Below are 21,605 nucleotides of genomic sequence, written 5' to 3'. Positions count from 1 at the left end.
GGAGATGCACAGGTGAGGAACTAATATGAACCCACCTGGTTTTAAATAAAAACACACCTTCCAATAACGAGGGGGGAGGGGTGTCGTCACACACTCAGTCATTCCTGGAGTGAGGACAGTTAAGGGGACAAGGGGATGGGCAAATTCTCCTGAATTTCTACAAACTCCTGGGTGAACCAACTTACCGTGGTTTATGCTCAGTCCCAGTTCAAGAACTGGAGAGCTGGCTACAAAACCAACTAATGCCCAAACAGCCAGGATAACAGCAATCGAGAAATATGATGCTTTAAAAAATACTTTGTAAGTAAATAATAATACAAAGAAGACACATGAGTACTATACAAATGCAGATTTATTTTTCTTCCCTTCATCCATAGTATGAAAAAGGTTGAAAATTGTTAGGAAACCGCTTACATACAAAGCACCTCTGAAATTATGCTTTTCTTCGGAAAACAACTTATAAAAAATAATAAACATTTAAAAATTCAAGTCCTTTAATAAAGTATTTTACACTCCTGAATGTTAAAACTCCTGTGTTTCCTAAAATATAGTACAATTTAAAAAAAAAACTCATAAAGTGACACTGATTTGAATTCCACAGGATCCCTGACAATTAAAAATATGTTCTCCCCTATAAAGTGAATCTGTTCTTCACAGGCAAAACAATATTAAAGTGTATTTCTCTGATTAATTCATTGAGATTTATTTTATTCTCCAGCTAATTCTTACAGTAGACTAATGGTAATTTATAGTTTCTTCAAATAAGTTAACAAAACATATCCAAATGTTAATCACCACATGCATGATTCTGGGAGAGTGACAATATCTATACATACCCCAAAAAACCATTTCACCAATTAACAAGAGCCAATGTGGCTCATTATTCCCTGGGGCAAATCTTCTTCAAGAAGACATGACAGTTTTCCCTTGGTCCTGCTACAGCTATTTCTGAGTGGCATTTTTCCCCCCAAAAAGTAAATGATCCCAGGGTGAAAGTCAAGAAATGTAGTGTTTAGCGTTGCGATTTTGGAATGTTGATGAAATTTCTAGGGACTCTCTGACCATCCATCTATCCTCACCACATGAGATAAGACTGCCTCTGAGCATGCACCCCAACATGTGATGGGGACAGGATTACCTTCCTCTCATCACTCTAGGACCAGGTAACATGATTGGTTTTCCGGTAACAGACCACCAGCCAGACAGGTTAGTAAAGTGAGCTAGGGAAAGCATCCCACCTAAGGAGATATATTGTACCCGGGGGCATGTGTGTCTGTCTGAGTGAGGGCTAAAAGAACAGGAATCTCTCGTCATTATTAATGTCACAATGAAAAAAAGCTCAACTAAATTGGTGCAAGTCTAAGCACACTACCACTTACTTGCTAAAAAGTTTTCAAATACTTGATATGAATTTCATAGTTCACAGACTCCAAAAGGAAAATTACCACATTTCTCACCTGACTGAGTGGAGTCATTTTAAGCACCTTTGTAAGGATAGATGTTGGATGGGGAAGCAGGGCAGGATGGTGTGAGCAGGAGGTGCAAAAAAAAAAAAAAATCTCAATGTTGTGAAGGTTTTTTTCTTCCTTTAAGTTTTCTAAATATTTTACATTTTCTGTGCCCCTGAATAATGCGAGCTGCAGAGTGGCTGCCTGTGTGAAAGGAGCTGCCTCCAGACTGTGAAGTTCAAGGTCTCATCAAGTCCATACCCAATTACCAGTTGAAGTGGTCTTTTGCAGATAAAAGTTCCTGAGGCTTCCTTTTTCAGTTCATCTTCCAAACTTCACCTTTCCTGTAAGAAACCTAACAAAAGAAAGAATCAAACAAATTCAGGGATTCACTGTTGGGGAGAAAAGGGGGTATGCTTTTAGGGAAAATCACTTGGCCATTTCAAAAAGGATCTTCTGCAATGGCTGGGTTTTCCTGAACTGAAGATAAGCCACTGCAATTTAAAGACTACAGTTACAAGATAATAAAACATCCTGATAAAAATACAAAATTCCACCAATTAACTGGATATTCTGGCCACACAAAGGCACAAAATATTGGTAAATTTTGATTTTTTTTTTTTTTTGCTTGTTTGTTTTTAACTCAGAAGAGTTTTGTTTGCCTATTTAATGAGGGAATTGGGCTAATAAGCTAGCTTTTATGATCTCTTTCAGTGCTAAAAAAAATCTCACAAACCCCTTTATGGTTCTAATGTATCAACAAGTCAAGTGTCTAGTGAGATCAGGAGCAGAGACAAAAAACAAAATAACAACCCATTTTAAAGATTTTTCTGTGAGAGAGATTATTCAAAGCTTATTACTCTGAAGGAAGAGGCTGTGATTATTTGGTTATGACAACACAGAGGCCATTGTTGGCAACAGGCAGAAGCGCCTATATGCAAATAAGCAGATTTCCACACGTGGGCCTCAGTAATTTACAAAATTTCAACATATCCAGGAATATGAATAAAAAAATCGGCACCAAAACTCAATATTCTATTTGAATAAGCTTGAGGCTTCTGCATCCAAAATCTACTGGGGAAATAGGCCCACAGTATTTCAAAGAATCGGGACAGATCACAGAATGATTTTACTGTTCATATAAACTTGTGGGGCATTTACACATTTTTGCATCCTTTTTGGAATAAAAAGCCCAAACAGAATTCCAATAAAGCCCTCTCTCTGACTTCCTGAGGCTTTGGAGAAGTAACACTGCATTTATCAACTACAGTAACAATAGGTAATAAAGGTTTGAAGTGGTTTGACCCATGTGCCAAATCAAGCCACACACACAAAAAGAAGTAATTAAAGACAAAGGAAGGAACTGTGTAGTTTTCTGTATTAAGCCTAGCAACTTTAGCCCTGCTCTGGGCTCTCGGCTTTTCCTCTTCTCTGCTACTGGAGGTTCACTGGCGCCACCCAGTGGCCTTCCCCAGCACTGCTTCAGCGCCACAAGGCCTAGAGGCTGAACGTCTCAAGTACCATAATGTAACATCCTTATCCACCCCTTAGCGAGCCTTACTACCTGCCTGGAGCTTTCCATGCATTATCTTTTTTTCATTCTCACAATAAACCCAGGACATAGGGGTTTTTGCATCCATTTGCCAGATGGGAACACAGAGGTTTAAGTTAGGTTGAGAATTTGCTTAGTCACAAGCCAGCCAGCACCTGAGATGGGATTTGAACCGTTCCTCTGAGCCCACGCACAAATCAGCTTTACTTAGAGCTCTACTTATGGCAGTCCACACGCTTACTCGACCTTTACATAATTCTCTGAACCCAAGCTCACAAATAAAGCAACACATTCTATGGTAGAAAGTTGCTATTTGCAAAGACACAGCTTGATTCTAAGTAAACGACTAAGATAATTTTCTGCTCACCTTTCATCACATCTTGGACTTCAACAGAAACGTTTTTCAGGCACTTATATAAATTCTCGGCTGTGGCATTACCCTGCTCCCTTTCTTGCCACTTCTTCAGCATTCTAAAGTTACACATCGTAATGTCTTCTTTCTTCTCCCGGATATCATCAATATCGCCAATCTCCAACTCCAGGTTGGCAATGGCAATTTTTATCCACTCCTTCCCCAGCTTCGCGGCGAGGGTAATCAACTGTGCGTCTGTTAACAGCGTTCTGGTCTTTGCTCCATCTAAAAGCAAACAAGGAAGTCCACCATTCCTTTCGACATGTCAATCATTTATAGCAATTTATATTGAAAATGTATTCTCCTTATGTAAGAAAGGACACCATGATTTGTAACATTAGCTGCCTTTAAAATATATTTAAGTCTCCCTGCTTTCCACACTATTATAAGGACTGAAGGGAACGATTTCATATAATAACATTAAACTGGAGTATAATGTTCACAATGGTAATTCAGTAACTCAGGGAGTGAGACTGTTTTACAAAGCAGCACAAATTGGGTGGGAATAAAAAAAAAAAATCAGACTCCAAAAATAATTTATATAGCTCAAAAAGAAAAATATACAGTTACATCGTTGCCTAGCTCTGTGTCTTTGTCTGAATGTTAGTGCCACACATAGACGCTACCTTAAGGGCCACTAAAGCGGGCAGCAAGAGATCTGAATCGCAATTTCCATTATGCCATCTCCTGGCATTCAGGGAGAAACACAATCCACAGAAAAGTCATGAGATGTATCTGTAATATCTGTTGAACTCTAAAAAACAGCATCATAATCTTGGAGGGACATGTGTTTGCTACTGTTAAGCCATAGGCCCCATGAAAAATATGAGCCCTATCACTAAGCTAGATTTTTCTCTTTTCATGTTTTTTAGTTGGTTGTGCAACAGTGTAGCGAAGCTCACTGGTCGCCTAGATTCAGCAAAGGATCATAAAGGCATTACAAATACTAGAGGTGAAATTAGAAGGGAGTGCGAGGTAGAGTATTTTCTGCCCTTCCTGCAGGACCACAATACCTCTGCTCACCTACAGCTGACAATTTACTAACAGGAATGTAACCTTTGTGCTGGGACCCTTCCCCACCTCACAGATCCCTAACCTTCTAGATTGAAGAATGGGTCTAAGCAATGGCCTGCGCCCTCTAGTGGCTTCTTGAGACGTGGGGCATTGCTCCCAGCTCTCCCAACGGCCGCTGCATTGGAAGCTGCACGGGCAACCTAGGAAAAATGCAAGTTCTCAGGACCAACCCCAGATCTGTTTCTGATTCTGAACCTAAACTTTAACAAGATCTCCAGCTGATTCCATTGAGCCTGAGTGCTGACCATATTTAAAAAGTATTAATCACACTCATAGAGTAAATCTAAAACCACCAGGATGGTGGTGACTTAGTATCTCAAAGAACGTTGTAGAAGTACCTAAAACAAAGTAAATCCTTATTAAATTATTTAGATACCACACTGTCAACTCCAAAAAGGCTGGAAATCCTTAATCTTTCTAGGGAGCATTTAATAATTTTAATTCTATTTCTACCTACTTGCTATTGGAGCTAATTTTAAATAGCCAGAAGTTAACTGCATGTAACAAGAAACTTATAACTGTGTCCCAGTTATAAGATGAATATGGTCTGAGGATCTAATGGACAGCATGGTGACTAGAGTTAATACTGTATTATACACTTGAAATTTGCTGAGAGTAGATGTTACATATTGTCGCCACCAAAAACAAAACAAAACAAAAAAGTGAGGTGATGGATGTACTAATTAACTTGATTGGTAAATATTTTACAATGTATATGTATACCAAATCATCACATTGTACGCTTTAAGTATACACAATTTTATTTGTCAATTACATCTCAATAAAACTAGGGGAAAAAAACGTATTCCAATATAGTTAGGTTTTTAAAATAATTCTAGAGCCTCACTTATTTTGATGTTTACTTAACAAAAATAACAATAAACATTTCTATAGTGATACACAATAAAAATCATCCACATGCCACCCTCACAATCTGTTCTAGAAAGTAGAGAGTTAACTTGCTTCACTTTACAGAGAGTTTATCTGCTTTCAGAGATTCATACCTTACAAAAATAGTAAAAGGATAGGTATTTTGATGAAGCAGTTAATTTATGGAGTTATATGAGGTTCCTGAAGCCTTGAGAACTTGAGTCTCATATAATTTGAGTCTGTTTTTAAACTTAAGTTTGTAAATTCTGGCTGGACTTCAATTTTGAGCTCATACTCCATCTTCTGGTTCCTTGGAGTACTGTTGTTAAACATTTAAATCTCGTATTTTCACAACTATCAAGCCTTGGTCTCTGCCATTTAATTGGAAGAAATTGAGACTTGCCTCCAAAAATTGAGCTGGAGGCTCTTTACCCCAGATGTAGCTAGTAACCATGAAGCCAATGAATGCACACAGGGACATTCACAGTTTCATTCAATCGACATTCATTGTCTTCTATATAAAAGGCTCCATGCTCATTGCTACAGGAAACATAAAGATGGACAGTTCATAGCCCCTACGCTTACAGACTATAAGGGAGCTCCCCCTGGTGCCCCATTCTATTTAGACTGAGTGAAGGGGTTCCACTGGAGGACTCAAACTGAAAAAAGGGTGGGGCCGACCAAGCACCCATTCTCTGGGCCTGAAGAGCTGGGACACAGGAAGAAGGTATCTGGGAGGACAGGCACAACTGGGATGCGGCTCCAGAAGACTGACCCAACAGCCGGGCTTGGATGACTATCAGTGGGGGAAACCAGGTAAAATAATTTATAGCCGCTGATGATCTTTTTACACACCTGAAGTGTCAACCTGCTTCATTCTCTTGTCATAGACGTCCTCATCAGGTAAGCTGCTAGTCATTTTTCGCCGCCTGTTACCTTAAAAAAAAAAAAATCAACAAATTGGCTTTCCCTTGTATTTCTTATTTTCTACCTACCTTTTTTTTTTTTTTAAAGATTTTATTTATTTATTTGACAAAGAGAGACACAGCGAGAGAGGGAACACAAGCAGGGGGAGTGGCAGAGGGAGAAGCAGGCTTCCCACCGAGCAGGGAGCCCGATGCAGGGCTCAATCCCAGGACCCCGGGATCATGACCTGAGCCGAAGGCAGATGCTTAACCGACTTAGCCACCCAGGCGCCCCTCTACCTACCTTTAACCTGGATTTTTAAGGAAATCATCATTCAGGTAGAAACAAATTGAAAATTTATTCAAAGGTTGTTCAGATGATTAAGAGAATAACAGAATACTTAGCAGATCTTTAGTGATACCACATTTGCCCAGCAAAATAAAAATTCTAGTGGATAGAAGGAACAAAAGAATAGGTTAAAACTCGTTCAACGTCCAGTTAACTAGCACTTACAATTTGTGCTTCTTTTCGAAATGTTCTGATTCTGATCATGCTGAACCCAGTCACCTGTTAAAGGATAATAGGCAGCAATTGGAACAGACAAAATTTGATTTAAAGCAATTTATGAAAGTGTATGAAGCTCTACAGTCTTGGCAGTCTCTCTCAAGTTCAAATATGAGTTTGGGGTTTTAACTTGGTATGTAGGCCAATGCACATATCTTTGAGATAAATACTGAGCACCCCTTCCAACAGGTCCTACAAGACAAATGCTTCCCAAACTCAAGTCATCTGCACACAACTATCCCAATTCTTGCCAAACCCATATGCCAGGTGAAATGCTACTTATTCAGTATTTCTTTACATCTCTAACTACTGTAAACAGAACACTGGTATCACTTGCTATATGGATAAGGAAGTCATAAAGATAAAAAAATGTTTATTTTAAATGTTATTTATATGTACCCCACCTAAAACAATCTCATATATTATCATTCTGTACTTTGGAACATTGTAAATGGGGAGTTCTTTCTGAACCCATCATTGTGATTCTACATCACGTCCACCGTTTGAGATGCTGTCCCTGCTCTGTAAGGTGTCTGTGCCTCATCCAGGCCTTCTGTAGGTGCCTAGGGTGAAGATGCCTTAATAGTGATGAGCAATCTCAATTAACCATTAGTTTAGCGCCTCCCCCCCAAAACACTGGAGACCAGAAACACCTTACAATGCAGAGTTTTATTAAATATGTTTTTAAAAACCAAGCATAAAAGGTCTTATAAAGTGGTCTTTAAAATGACCAAGAGACTTATTCTTAGCCTAGAAAATGTGTTATTCAGACTGTACATGTTGAGTACCTCTATTACAGTGGCATTAGCTGTGGCCAAAAAGTAACATCTGGCTAACTTAAGAGTATAATACTGGGAATAAGAATCAATCCCATCTACGGAAAAGGCTCGTGCTTAAACAAGGACTGAGAATTCCAAACTGCTTCGATCCGGTTTCAGTGCTAGAGTATAAAGACACGACAGGAAAGGCAGACTATGCAGACTATAACAGGCAGCAATCTGCATGGCGGAAGGACATAAATGTGTGACCAGCACACAGCACGCATCCCACGTCATCATTAGCAGGGACCTAATTCATTTGTCTACACGTGACCCAATGGGTACAAAAGAAACTAGCTGAAAATGGACTCTAATGTTGTTCAGATGATAAAGAGACTTACAGAATACTTAACAGACCCTTGTTATTATTACATTTGTACAGCAAAATAAAAATTCTAGAGAATAAAATTAATAGAAGAGGGGGTTAAAATTCCTTTGATATCCCGCTAATGGCACTCACCACTTGTGCTGTTTTTTGGAATGATACTGGATTACGTATGATACCGGGAAAAGAGTTAAGGTATTATAATTCAATGCAAATGATGCAAAAATAATTCTACTACAAACATGTGGCATTGGCAGGAGGGACCCCAGTGCCATGCGCAGAGGAGGATACAACAGCCACAAGCAGGTTCAGGGTCTTGCCCACACTCACTCACAGAGCTGCTCAATTCTAGGGCTGGAACTAGAACTCATAGGACCTCACTCCCAACCACTCTTCTGCCTCCCTTTTGGCTCCAAAATGTGCCCACTAGATATATGTCTGTTGTTTTAATAACTTCCTTCAAAGAGAATTGAAAGTCAAGGTCAGATCTGCCTGAGGAGGCGGCCAAGGGCAGCTACGGGGTGTCCCCCTGCATCTCCCCTCTTCCAGAGGAAGTCCACATCAGCCGCAGCCCTCTCCAACTCCTCCCAGCGCAGGGGAGGATGTTGAAAAGGTGACTGCCAAGGGACTTCCCAGCGCAGAAATCTTAAACAAGGGGAATGCGTTCCCACGGCAGAGCTGTAATCACACAGAGCAGGGCTACCAGCTGCAGATCAGATAGGCAGGGTGAGGCAAATGAGACAGGAAATCAGCCAAAACGCAGATGTACATCCAGGTCATGGGACAGACTTTGTCAGGATGTCCCTAATTCACATTAAAACATCTGAGATCCAAACCTCAGAATGTAAGGGGGGGGAGCGAACCAAACCCTCTATGGGCTAAGCCCACCCGCTGCCTGAAGCTTCCACACCTCACTGAACTGCCCACTGACCAAGGGGTCTGGCTGTGGGTGCCTGAGAACCAGAGCCTTGCCGGGGTCTTTGTGTCTCTTAAATCAGATTTTTAGATGTTATGGTAATGGAACAATCACTCTACTTGTTTGCCCCCCCAAACCCGAGTTTTCATTCAAGATACGAAACACTTACATTCTCTCAGTTTTGCTTTCCACACAATTTCCTCAGAATCCATTTCGACCAAAAGTAATTTAAACTCCACTGGTTGCTCCAAATACACTTCAATGTAACTTTTCAATTTTAAAAGTGAACCATCAACAAATTCAATTTCCTTTAAAAAAAAAAAAAGTGATTTTTTTTTTTTTTTTTTAAATAAAAGCTGCATTAGTTGACAACATGAAATGTCAAATAAGGAATAATAGAAGGGTCAGTGCTGACTTGAATGCTCACTGAAATTCTGATGCTGGAAATCTCACTCCTTAATCACAGACCCTCTGATTCTCTTGCTTCTCCTAGTCCCTCTACTCAGACCTGCTTTTCTCCCTCATTGAGGCTTCCAGTACTTTGGCCCTATTTTTTTAAGGTGTAACTTTTCAGCCCTTTCTTGGTTTCAGTGTTTCATGTTCCCAAACTAATCACCCTTTCATAAGTGCTTTTAAGCTTCCTCACCATCTTTCACTTCGATCATTCCACAACCTGGAATTGATTCAAGACATTTACAGAACTACACTGTGTGTTTCATCCACATCGAATTCCCTCATCGAATACCACCTTGCCCCAGCAAACCCTTTCATTGCTATTTTATGGATAAAGGATCTCAGAGAAACTAACTTGCCCAAATCCACACTAGGAAGTGGGAGAACTGAATTCGCATCCACACGTTCTGACTCAACCACCACATTTAACCTCTACATTTATCCACTATAGAGCCTGCCCCATGCCTTGGACTTCCTCTGCTCCTCTCCAGACTGGCTAGCAAGCCTGCAGGGAGAAATCTACTTTAAAAAAAAAAAAAAAAATCATTGAACTGCACTGGGCATCACCCTTAAAAACCAACAGTCTTACCCTGTCCCTCTCTCTTTCCATTATAAACGCCTACCATTATCCTCACCATGGGTCACCAAGGCCTACAAAGCCAAGATCTCTCTCTCCCAAAGCCCTCTGCATTCCCATTTCTCATTCCCATTTCTCTGGTGCCTTGGGCCTGGCTGCACATCCCCATCACCTCACTTAGGCACTTACAGTTCCCTCTTCCAGGAGGGCTGTCTCTCCCAGTGAATCCCTCTCCCTTCAAACCCAGAACAAATGTCACCACATAGGAACACTTCCTTCCTGGAAACCCACTGCACCCATCGCTATGGTAATACCACATTACACGTTAAAATTATTTCTTTACATGACTACAGTATGTCTCTCTCTATACTGGCATCTTTTGAGGGAAAAGATCACGACTTACTCATTTTAGCTCTTCTCCCAGACTGACTTGTAATTGGTACTTTTGATAAATGTCAGTTAAACAAATCATTAATGGTCTAAAATCTGTAAGAACACCTTAGATTTAACAGTTTCACAACTCTCAGAGTACCCCAAAACCAGTACCTTATATGATCATTAGGGCAATCCTGGAAGATTATCCCCATTAATCCAGAAATTTGGTTAAGAGAGAGCACACAACTGGTGACAGAACTCGACTATTTAAAGCCCTCCCACCGTCATCATCTTGTGTAAGTGAGACCTCTGGGGACCATCTGAGTCCCTTCCTAGACAGATTTACCCACTCAATGTGTGTTATTCCCTCTCCTAGTGGCTCTTAATCTTGGCAGCACATTACAGTCACCCTGGAAGCTTTAACAAGCTCAATGCCGAGGCCACTCCCAGACCAATTAAGTCAGTATCGCTGGGGTAGGACCCAGGCCACAGACTTTTTTAAAAGCTCCCCTGGGAATTCCATTTGGCAGCAAAGGCCAAGAATCACACTGTTCTAAGCAAACCCTTCGAATTTCATTTCACGTCCCAGACAAGACTGCAGCTGGCTTCTCGTGATCATCTTGAGGTAGCATCTGCCAGGGCTTGGTCAGCTGGCAAGGGCTAGGAATCAACCTCTCAGATCCCAGTGGGAAGACTGCGGCATTAGGGCCACAGGCAGAGTGGGCTCAGGGCCAGGCTCGTCTGCCACCTGGGCATGGGACCTGGGCAGTTCGCTCGCCCGCTTTGCACATTAGTCCCTTCAGCTTCACTGTTGTGAAGCTCAAAAAAAAAAAAAAGAACAAAAAAACACACCAGGTGGGAAGAAACCCTTTGCAACTGGAAAGGAAGGTATAGAAGGCTGTCTGACCAACCTGACTGCTTCTACAGGGCCCCAGGCCTCTGATAATATAATAATGCAACATGGGCCACTGCCATCAGCTCTCTCATGTTTCCTATTTTAACGTAATGGAATCCAAACATGTTTTCAATTTTTCACAAACTATAAAACAAACAAAAAGAGGTGTACAAAAAGAATTTCCACACAGATGTCTAGTTAGATAAGCTACAACACTCATTCAGAGCACGCAATGAAAATAAGTTTTAAAAATAACTTTGTCACTTTACAGGAAACCGAAATCACTTACAAATGTCATGATGTGTACACTGAATAGTTGAAATCTAGTGACAACTGGTTCCCATAACTATTTTTCTTTCTTTTTTTTTTTTTTTTTTAGATTTTATTTATTTGCGAGAGAGAGAATGAGAGACAGAGAGCATGAGAGGGAGGAGGGTCAGAGGGAGAAGCAGACTCCCTGCTGAGCGGGGAGCCCCATGCGGGACTCGATCCCGGGACTCCAGGATCATGACCTGAGCCGAAGGCAGTCGCTTAACCAACTGAGCCACCCAGGCACCCCTGGTTCCCATAACTATTTTTCAAATGCCTCCCAGTAAGAAAAAGCCAGTATCCTTGTTAGCAACTCTTTCCCATTAACCTTCAGTGTTCTGTGACTTAAAATTAAACTTAAGGGGGCGCCTGGGTGGCTCAGTCGTTAAGCGTCTGCCTTCGGCTCAGGTCATGATCCCGGGGTCCTGGGATCGAGCCCCGCATCGGGCTCCCTGCTCAGCAGGAAGCCTGCTTCTCCCTCTCCCACTCCCCCTGCTATGTTCCTTCTCTCGCTTTGTCTCTCTGTCAAATAAATAAATAAAATTCTTTAAAAAAAAAATTTAAAAAAAAAATTAAACTTAAGGTTTTTATTCCTTTGAAACTAACATTGTTTCAAGAATTTAATTTAAAAAACTCAGGAAAATTTAAAATCTTTTTAAAGGGAAAAAGATTAAATTGCCTATTTTTGCGACGGTGGCAGATTAATTCTGAAATTCAACAGCATCTTTGGAATAAGCTACAAGTTTAGCAAAACAATTGCTTTCCTATAAATAAATTAAAAATGAGAACAAAATGCATTCTTCTAAAACTTTCAAAATAACTTATCCACAAAATACACATCCCTGCTGCTACTCCAAGTGGTTTTTTAAAATATATACCTCTGGGGTGATTTCAGCTTCTGGTTCACTGATCAGTCTGTATTTCTTCCCGTTCTGCAATAACTTCTGGCAAACAGGAGGCTTGTCAATTTTCATGAATTTCTTAGAGGAGTGCTTTACCGACTTGGAAATATCCTACAGGTAGAAATAGGTTTTGGCTGTGAAATGTATCAGCAACAACTGGAAGAACCATAAGTGCCCAGCAGTGTACGTGCCGCCCTGCATTATCTTCGTGTCCCCCTACAGAATGACAGCGATGGCAAAACCTTCATAGCGCTCTAAAAGGGAGGCTAATTAGGCACCTTGGACCCATGCTGCAGGCTTCCAGGTCTCCAAACATCTTTCTGCCCAAGCACACCAGCCAGAAGCAACACACGTGCCCTGTATGGGACCGAAAGTTTGCTTCTGAAGGATTTGAGAAAATTGCATGAGCACTAGCATTACATATTTGTGTCGATTATCTGCCCATCGTGTGAATACAAAGCAACGATTTTATTGTATACAGTTCTGCTTTACCCAGAAGCTTGCTTCTACCCAGCACTTCATGTGTTTCTACCCCCTAGTTTCCCCACTGTCCCAGAGGGGTCGCTGATCTTATATGCGCAGTTCGAATGCCCCGAGGAGGCGAATGGAGACTTTGGCCCAGGCTCACTTGTAAAGCAGCTGTATAGCTGAACATGAAATCTGGGTTTCCTGAATGCAAAGTGCAAGGAAATCTTCCTACAGAGGAAAAAAAAATCAACCCCAGAAGGTGTAAAAGTACAGCATCAATAGGAAGCACATCCTGCCCTAACCATGCCATGCTCCTATGGTTCCAGCGATATAATCAGCTCCTCACCCCTGCTTCCCAGGAAGTAGAGATAACATCCTTTTAATTAACTGAATTTACTTTTAAGAAACATAAAGTTCATTGAATAATGGTACTTATTCCAAATCCATGCTAATTCTACTTTACTTTACTTTTTACACCATTTTGAAAAGTAGTTTCCCAATTTAAAGTATGAACTTTAACAGGATTATAGGAAGCATATTTTACCTTCTTAGGAAGAAACTAAAAACCTATTACTCAATAGAGTTCTTAAATTTTAATATATATTGCCAATTACAATCAATACAACTTATGTTTAAAGCCATCCAAACACTGTAACCTAAAAACACTGGAAATAGGTAGCTTGATATTGGAGGGGGCCAAGGTCTGGCTACGCCAAGATGGGCCACTGTGGCATGAAGATCGTTTTTAGTTAAAAAGCAATCAAGGGTGGGGGTTGGGTGAAATATGTGAAGGGGATTAAGAGTACACTTATCATGAAGAGCCCTGAGTAATGTATAGAATTGATGAATCACTATATTGTACACCTAAACTAACATAATCCTGTATGTTAACTATACTGGAATTTTTTAAAAAATTAATTAATTCAAACAATTTTTTAAAAAAAGGCAATCCGAACCCAGCAGATTCAGGGAAAGCTCTCCCCCACCTCCTGCCTGACAGCTGCCTAAAAGAATCTGCATAGAGGCCCTGCTCCAGGAAGAGAACTGTCACCACAGATAACTACACTAGCACATGAACTAGGTAAGAGAGACAGGGAGGGGAGGAACGTAGCAAGGCCTGTGGGATCAAAGTCCTCTAGGTCCCATGGCTTCTGAGTGGCCCAGCAGATGCTTGTTTACCAGACATTTACTCTTTTTCATTTTCCTGTGAATTGCATTTCTTCCCTTTGAAGTCCCAGACCCCTGCCCCCTTCTCCTTAGATCAGAATGACCGCCCTCCAGGAATCAGAGAACTTGGCATGCACCTAGGCACTGACCCTATAACCTCTCTAGATGAGTGCCAAATGAGACCCACAGTGGGGGGACACTTCAATCAACAGGAACGGGACCCACAGACACATGGCATCATGTTTGAACACAAAGTAGTCAAACACTTACTATTCATTTTCATTAACTTTACCTTGATGAAAGACTCGTTATTGGTTGCTATGTACACTCGAAAAGACAAGGATGGGTTATGGTCAATGGCTTTGTAGAGAATCACAGCCCCATGGTGGTATACGGTCTCTTCACTTTGAATAACAGGTCCCACAGGAGAAAGAGAGTTCACACGCCATTTGACATGGGTTGTAGAATGATCCACGGTAGATTCTAACGAGGCCCCAGAACTTTTAACATGTAAGACTTTGAATGTCATATTGGCATCATGGTCTGTTAAAATATGAAGGTAAATTAGCGCTCCAGGCAGCACACGGGTGCACACATACTCTCACATATACACACACGTGCACACGAATTACTTTTAGGAAACAAGGTACTTACGACCCAAGCAGAGGGAATGTGGAAACTGAATGGAGGTAATACAGGTTGGGTCACATTTAACATCAAACAAGGGTCCACCGACAACCCAGGGTTTAACAACCAGGTCTGCATATTTGCTCCAGGACAAAACGCAATACTTGATGTCAACTTTTCTGTTAACCTCAAATATCAGACCAGTTTCCGTGCACTGGTAAGTTCCCTCTGTGTCCAACTTCAGTCTGCATTGGACAGATAAGAACACCTTTTTAGTCCTTATGTTTGGTCAGGAGAGGACTTCTTAAAATTATTTATGTTTTTAATTTCATTCAAAAGCACTAATGAAATTCTATAGCATTTTGAAGAAGCATCACTACCAAAGAAAACAGTCCAAGTAATTACATAAAGTATGTGAAATTAATTACGTTGTTTTGTGTTTCCCCTACCTGGGGTCATTTTTATGTACGAAGTTAAATTACTGACGATGTTAAATTTTCTCTATTCACAACTACTTACAAAAACTGTTCCCCGGAAAGGAGCCTGGGGGTCACTTGTTCATTGTGTTTCTGGAGAAAAAGTACAGACATATTAGCAAGTAATACACAAGTAAATGTTATTTTCTTAAAGCAAATTAGAGAATCATATTCTATAATGAAAAGATACTTACATTTTCAGCATTACAGTGTTCACAGTAAGGTTGGATCTTTTTCAGTTCTAAACGATAGAGAAAAAGTTTCACTTCCATGAATGTGATTGGGATTTTCAAATACAAATTTTTAAATAAATATATGTGATATGACCAGATGACAAAATTCAGAGGTACATGCCCTTTCAGCAGTAACAATATTTAAAAGAATATTTTGGAAAACGTCAGTTTATACCTGAATGTGAATGATCTTTGGGCAATTCTTTATCCTCCCAGTCTTCCCCTGTGAACGAGATCATCACACATACATCGGCACAAGTCAGTCACAGGGTAAATGGTGTACTACTCAAGCACCCACCTTCAGCTTCCCAACCAACAGAACTTTAAACATGTATTTAAACACCTCCACAAGTCGATCCAATGACACATTATGTCTGTCAATCCCACTGTAGGTCTAAGGTGCAAAAATGAGCTCGAATGTGACTCGAGTTTCAGTACACCCTATTTTGGCACATAAATCTTTATGTGATCTTTCTATGCGGCAGCAAAGGCTTTGTCATCATCCTTTACACCGACCCTCTCACCCAAGCATGGGAGAGAAGCAGAGGAAACGGCATCGCCCGGTTCTTACTCTGAGCAGAAGCTTCCTCCGCGCAAGACCCTCCTGGCTCCCCATCTGTGAAGACAAGAGGGGCATATGAGCAATCTCTTCATTAGTTATTCCTCACCGGGGCCAGTGTCTCCACTGGAGAGCTGCAGCCCCCACTGAAGATTCCTTCATGGCCCAAGAAAATGCCTGGCTGGCATCAGCCCTCCAGCTATTAGGGCTAGAGATTAGCCTGGAAGAAAAGAATTGACATCCGATTTTAAGCATATTTAAACTGGAACGACTGTAAGAGTCTCTGATTTAGCATGCAGATTCCTTCCATATGGCTCAAGGCCCTATACGATCTAGCTACCCATTACCTCATCTCCTGCCTGCCTCCCCGCACCTGCTGCCCTCCAGTCACTACCCACCATTTCTCCACCTCAAAACTCACTCCTGACTCAGGGCCTTTGCACGGACTGTCTCCTCTCACAAATATTCATGTTGTTTGCCTCCTCACATCTTTGTGGTCTCTGCTCAAACGTCCCCTTATCTGAGAGGCTTTCCTGACACACATGCACACTCCCCTTCCCTGAAACAGGGCCTGCCTGACATACTCACTCTGCCCCCTTCATTTTCCTCTGGGGCATCTCCCCCACCCGGCACACTGTAGTTTAGTGTTTTCTGCTTCTTGTTTCTCTCCCTACTAGAATGTAAGCTTCATGAGTACTGTACCACAAGGGCCTGGTAAGTGCTCAGTCACTATTTTCTGAATGATTAGAATTCTGTAGTACAAAAATGTATTAAGAAAGGGAACAGCAGGGGCGCCTGGGTGGCTCAGTCGGTTAAGCGTCTGCCTTCGGCTCAGGTCATGATCCCAGGGTCCTAGGATAGAGCCCTGCATCGGGCTCCCTGCTCAGCGGGGAGCCTGCTTCTCCCTCTCTCTCTACCCCTTCCCCCTGCTCATGCTCACTCTCTCTCTTTCTCTCAAATAAATAAAATCTTAAAAAAAAAAAAAAAAAGAAAGAAAGAACAGGAACAGCAATGAATTTTTCTATTATCTACGTTGGTCACTAGTTGCATGAGCTTGGGCTCTCTGGCAATATTACTAAGTCTCCCCATGCTTCACTTTCCACATCTATCCAATGGGGATTAGAATAAATACCACCCCCCCCAAAATTTAGGAAAATTAAATGACCATTCCCTAATGCTCAGTAAATGTTAGATAACTATTATTAACTATTATTTTGCTATGATGATAGGTGGGACTCATTAAAAAAATTTAAGAATTCTAGACAACAACCCTGTCACTTAAGGCAAGACCTAATGTGTCAAATGCTTGGATTTATATTGTAAAGGTCTGAACAACCTTTGGGAGGGTCACCCCATGGGTAAGGCACTCCTCAACACATATACAAGGTCCTATGCCATCACCAATGCCCAGGAGGTACAGACACCCCCTGCCCCCAGGATAGCGCGCTCCTGCCTGATCTCCTGACCTATAGGGTCAGTATCCAGGGACCAGGGCTTGCAAGAAAGAACCAGCTTTAAAAAAATAGCATGACGATAATGTGGCAAATAGAGACTAAAAGTATTCAGGGTCCTGGACTCAGAACACGATAGATCTGAAATACTGACCCAACTCCTGCATCACACCATCCTCCGATCATATTTCCTCAGTTACTGTCCTATAAAGGATCATAAAATTCTAAATTATTGATTGGCTGTCTGTCTACATTGTATTTGATCCACAGCCCATGGGTTTTCTGCCTTAGGAGCAGAGGAAGTGAAAGAGATCAGAGAATCCTATCCAGCTGGCAAACACTGAGTCTCTGACCAGGTCTTCCCAGCCAAAGCAGAGAAATCGAAGCAATTCTCCCCAATTTATCAACCATGGCTTCCCTTCAATCCATTGGACATGGGTGACCCCACATTCATGCCTGTGAGTAGAAAGCATATCCACTCAGGAGGAGGACGGGTGGGCCTGCATCGCCGGCTGGCCCACAGAGGAGCAAACATTCCAGTGTGGCCTACCCGGTCTTTCCACCTGACCTGAGAACGGAGGTGAATGGGAGGGTACCTCTCTGATCTCTCCCCTAATGGGAAGGATCAAAGACCTTTTAACAATGAGAATAATCTTGGGGGAAGGCAGGACCTCTTCCACGACCTGGGGCTCCAAGGACAAGCATCCTCAGCCCTCCCACAGAAGATGCCAGGGCACTTTGACTGCCAAAGAGTACCAAGATGTTTGACCCAGTCAAGGGCCAGCCCCTCCGAGCTCCACATATGCCCTGCGGACCACACTGACCCCACCCACCCACCAGATTTTGAGCCTATCTTGAGCCTCCTTGACTCCGAATGCCTTCCACCTAGGTTGCCTGCCCTGGTGTGGCCCAGGCCTAGCTTTTGGACCCTGAGGGTCCTGACCCTGGACTCCATGTCCCTATGGCCCATTACCCAGTTGTTACCAGGGACAACATCAGAAACCTGGTCCCTATGCCAGCTTTCTAATTTCATTTCTATCTTAATCCAACCTATTGAGGCTGGACTTTTGACTGCATTTTGAAGGATGAAATAATCCATAATGTACAGAGAATTGCGGGTGAGAGGATTGGCACACATTTTTTCTTTATGGGTATCAGAATAGGACATTTCCACAAGGGTGCTACACACCATTCCAGCTTCTTACCAATGTATAACATGATTTCAGGAAACTTACAGTTACCATCACAGGTTCTCCACAGAGAAACTGCGGAGAGAATCAGATCATATACAGGACTTCTGAATGAAGAGATTTCATTTATTTTCAAGTACTGCAAAGGAGCCCTCTGACTGCCCTGCTACAGTGTTCATGGGCAGATCAGAGTCTTAAGACCTGGGGGAAAAAATCCTACAGTAAAATAAAATCACTTAAAATACAAGCTTAGTCACTCACAAAACTTTAGACAAAAACCATATTTTATTTTTAGAATCTATCCCCTTCAAGTGGTTTCATACTCAAGTTGTTCACAAATAGCTAGAACAGCATGCCAGAAACTCTAAACCACAAATGGTACATCTGGAGCGGCAAATAGTTGCGTCGGCCCTAATCTGTGAGCAGCGAGCACCACAGAAGGAAGCTCAGGCCGCTTGCGGCCAGCCTCTCAATCTTTCCTCCTTAAGGCACCTAAGAGCAGAACGGCACACATACTATCTTGGTATCAATGCAGATCACGAGCATATGCTTTGTATGCCCGGTGTAGGGAGCTCACATTCTCAAAACACTTAGAGAAGTTTCCTAATGTTAACCTTAATTTTGCACAGAAAAAAGATAATGAGCAAGCGATCGGTAATGTAAAAATCCCAAAGGCTATCCTTCCCTTTCTTCCTTTCAACAACAAAAAATAAAATCGGGAGGAAGGATATACTCACTTGTTTGTTCTGGTTCTGGTTCCTCATTATCTACAAAAAGAAAAAAAAAGTCTAAATCAAATTCTTTTGACAACCAAGAGGAAACACAGGCTGATGGGAGAATAGGTAAAATGTTTGGCTTTCGCCAATAGCAACCATTTCCTGCCTTTCTTCTTCAGCTCATCCTGTTCTCCCACTTCGCTTGCCAACTAGAAAGTATTTACCATGTATGTATTTCTTCAGGACTTCACAAAACCACGCTAGTAACAGGTCCTCAAACAATATAAGAGCTGTGTGCATTACTTTAAGATAAAAGTAAAGGTTCATAGGTTTAACCAGAATTCCATAATTAAGGAAAGGCATACATTACTCACCAGATTCACTTTCAGAGCTGCTCTCAGAGCTGCTGTCCTCCCCTGAATAAAAACATACACCACAGGAAGTACACAGTGAATAAAAAATATTTTTTAATTATACCTATTATAAAATAGATCCGAACTCAACTGATTTCTTCCTAATTTAATAAATTCTCATTGAGTCCAAAACTAGTCTGGTTCCTATAAGAGGGGGCTTATTTTTCTTCGGAAGTGGATAAAACATACTTGAGTTATTAAGTATGAGCTCCTATCACCCTCTGGCTGCAGTAACGATTTCATCTGGTCGTCACGCAAGCCCTTCCCAGTCGTGACTTGCCCTCGCTGCTCCTATCTGGCTCCTGCATTTGCACATCTGGACAGTTCACACGCACAAGGCCAATGACACAACCGTGCAGAAATTCTGGAGTGTGTGTGCCATTGACTGAAGCACAGGACAAATGTAGTCCGTATTATCCAACTACTTCTGGAAAGAGTGGTCCCCAAGAATGTTCCCTCCACTTCCTCACCCCCGACTCAGTGCCTCAGCCCACTGCAATCACGCTTCTGTTCCCACAGCTAGCTGGAAATCCTCTCCCTGATGTCCCCAAAGGACCACTAACCCCCAGAAAACGACTCCCACAGGTAGACACCCACCACTCCCTCCTGCCCGCATGGCCCTCCGGTGATGTCTGTCCTGGTTCCCCTACCTCTCTAAGTGCTCTCCCCCGGGGCGGCCTTGCAACTCCTCTCTGCCACCACCACCCTCCCCCCCAATTACTAACGCCCCAGGCCCCACTCCTCATTCCCAGCCTCCTTTCCCCCTCGAGAGCCCTCAGAAGACACGGCACCCACTCCCCAGTCGGATCCTGACCTCCACCTCCAGGGGCACCTGGGCCTCTCCTGGCAGACCCCAAGAGCTCCCCAGGCCCAACCTGCCAGCCAAGCTCATTCCCCACTCCCACTCCTCATCCTCTCAGTTTCCAGACACTGCCTCCCCCTCCACGCAGGCTCTGGATTCAGCATGCACACACATGGAAAGCTATTAGCATTATTCTCAAACCCTCCTCCCTACGTCCATAACGAAGGAGTGGCAGCAGTTACAAGGAGGGAGGAAAAGATCTGAGAATAATGAAAACAATAATAACAGCGCTAAAAGCAGCTTGTTTTGAGTGTTCCATGTGCCAGGCATGTATGTATGTTTACTCGTTTACATGTACTTACTCATATTTATTCACTCATTTTGTATATGTATACTTCACATATATTTATGTAAAATGCTTCACTTGTATTTACGCATGTCTCCTCACGACTGCCCAATGATGTAAGCGGAGGCCAGACCACCCCCACCCTACCCCCCACCCCCCACCCCCAGGAAGTCTGGAGCTAAGATTTCAACTCTCGCAGTCTGGCCAGAACCTGCACCCTCAACCACGTTGCTACACTTACACACATGCTTATTATTACTCCAGCAGGTCAGCCCCCGGGAGCTGGTGACTGATTGGACGTGGGCCTAGAGGGGGTAGTGGGAGGCAGGTTCCTGTATGAGAGGATGCCTGCGGGGAGGTGAGGCACTGGCTATGTAGGGACAGATGCTGGGAAATCAAGTGATGGGACGTGGCCTTGGTCCTCCAGGGCTGGAAGCACAGAACAGTGGTTCTCAACCTTGGCTGCACCTTGGAATCACCTGGAGAGCTTTCTCAACACATCCATGCCCAGGACTCGGCCCTTCCCTAGAGGTTCTGATTTAGCCGGCCTGGGGTGGGGCCTGAACAGCAGTATTTATCTTTAAAGTCTCCAGATGATTGCAATGAATTTTAACCACTCCCCTGTTCCCCAAACTTGAATGCCAGGATGACTGCCACTCCTCCAAGCCTTTCCAGATACCTTCCCACTGCCTGGAAGCCCCTCCCCAAGGCCCCACCTCCAGAGTTCCCAGGGATCTGTTCAGACTCAGCCCAAAGTCACA

The 21,605-nt window shown here is 42.5% G+C and overlaps 1 protein-coding gene across 2 annotated transcripts in view; it reads right to left on the bottom strand.

Moving 5' to 3' along the window:
- Positions 1–334: 334 nt before the first annotated feature.
- Positions 335–21,605, bottom strand: part of LOC123863662 (uncharacterized) — a 31,522-nt gene continuing 10,251 nt past the window's right edge. For both annotated transcript variants that reach the window (XM_045903467.3, XM_064585780.1), the window contains 14 exons: positions 19,658–19,699; positions 19,305–19,334; positions 15,939–15,983; positions 15,543–15,590; positions 15,329–15,375; positions 15,178–15,227; positions 14,686–14,903; positions 14,324–14,574; positions 12,373–12,507; positions 9,055–9,193; positions 6,776–6,829; positions 6,212–6,292; positions 3,368–3,637; positions 335–1,803 (listed from right to left, as the gene is read on the bottom strand). In XM_045903467.3, the coding sequence (XP_045759423.1) occupies positions 1,784–1,803; positions 3,368–3,637; positions 6,212–6,292; positions 6,776–6,829; positions 9,055–9,193; positions 12,373–12,507; positions 14,324–14,574; positions 14,686–14,903; positions 15,178–15,227; positions 15,329–15,375; positions 15,543–15,590; positions 15,939–15,983; positions 19,305–19,334; positions 19,658–19,699 (1,430 nt within the window). In that variant the 3' untranslated portion in view covers positions 335–1,783. The remainder of the gene's footprint in view (positions 1,804–3,367; positions 3,638–6,211; positions 6,293–6,775; positions 6,830–9,054; positions 9,194–12,372; positions 12,508–14,323; positions 14,575–14,685; positions 14,904–15,177; positions 15,228–15,328; positions 15,376–15,542; positions 15,591–15,938; positions 15,984–19,304; positions 19,335–19,657; positions 19,700–21,605) is intronic.

Source organism: Mirounga angustirostris, unplaced genomic scaffold, assembly GCF_029215605.1.
Source record: "Mirounga angustirostris isolate CCGP_5_RB_7025 unplaced genomic scaffold, mMirAng1.0.hap1 SCAF_1, whole genome shotgun sequence".
Lineage (NCBI taxonomy): Eukaryota > Metazoa > Chordata > Mammalia > Carnivora > Phocidae > Mirounga > Mirounga angustirostris.
The sequence above is the reverse complement of the archived record's forward strand: the minus strand, read 5'-3'. Positions and strand labels throughout refer to the sequence as shown.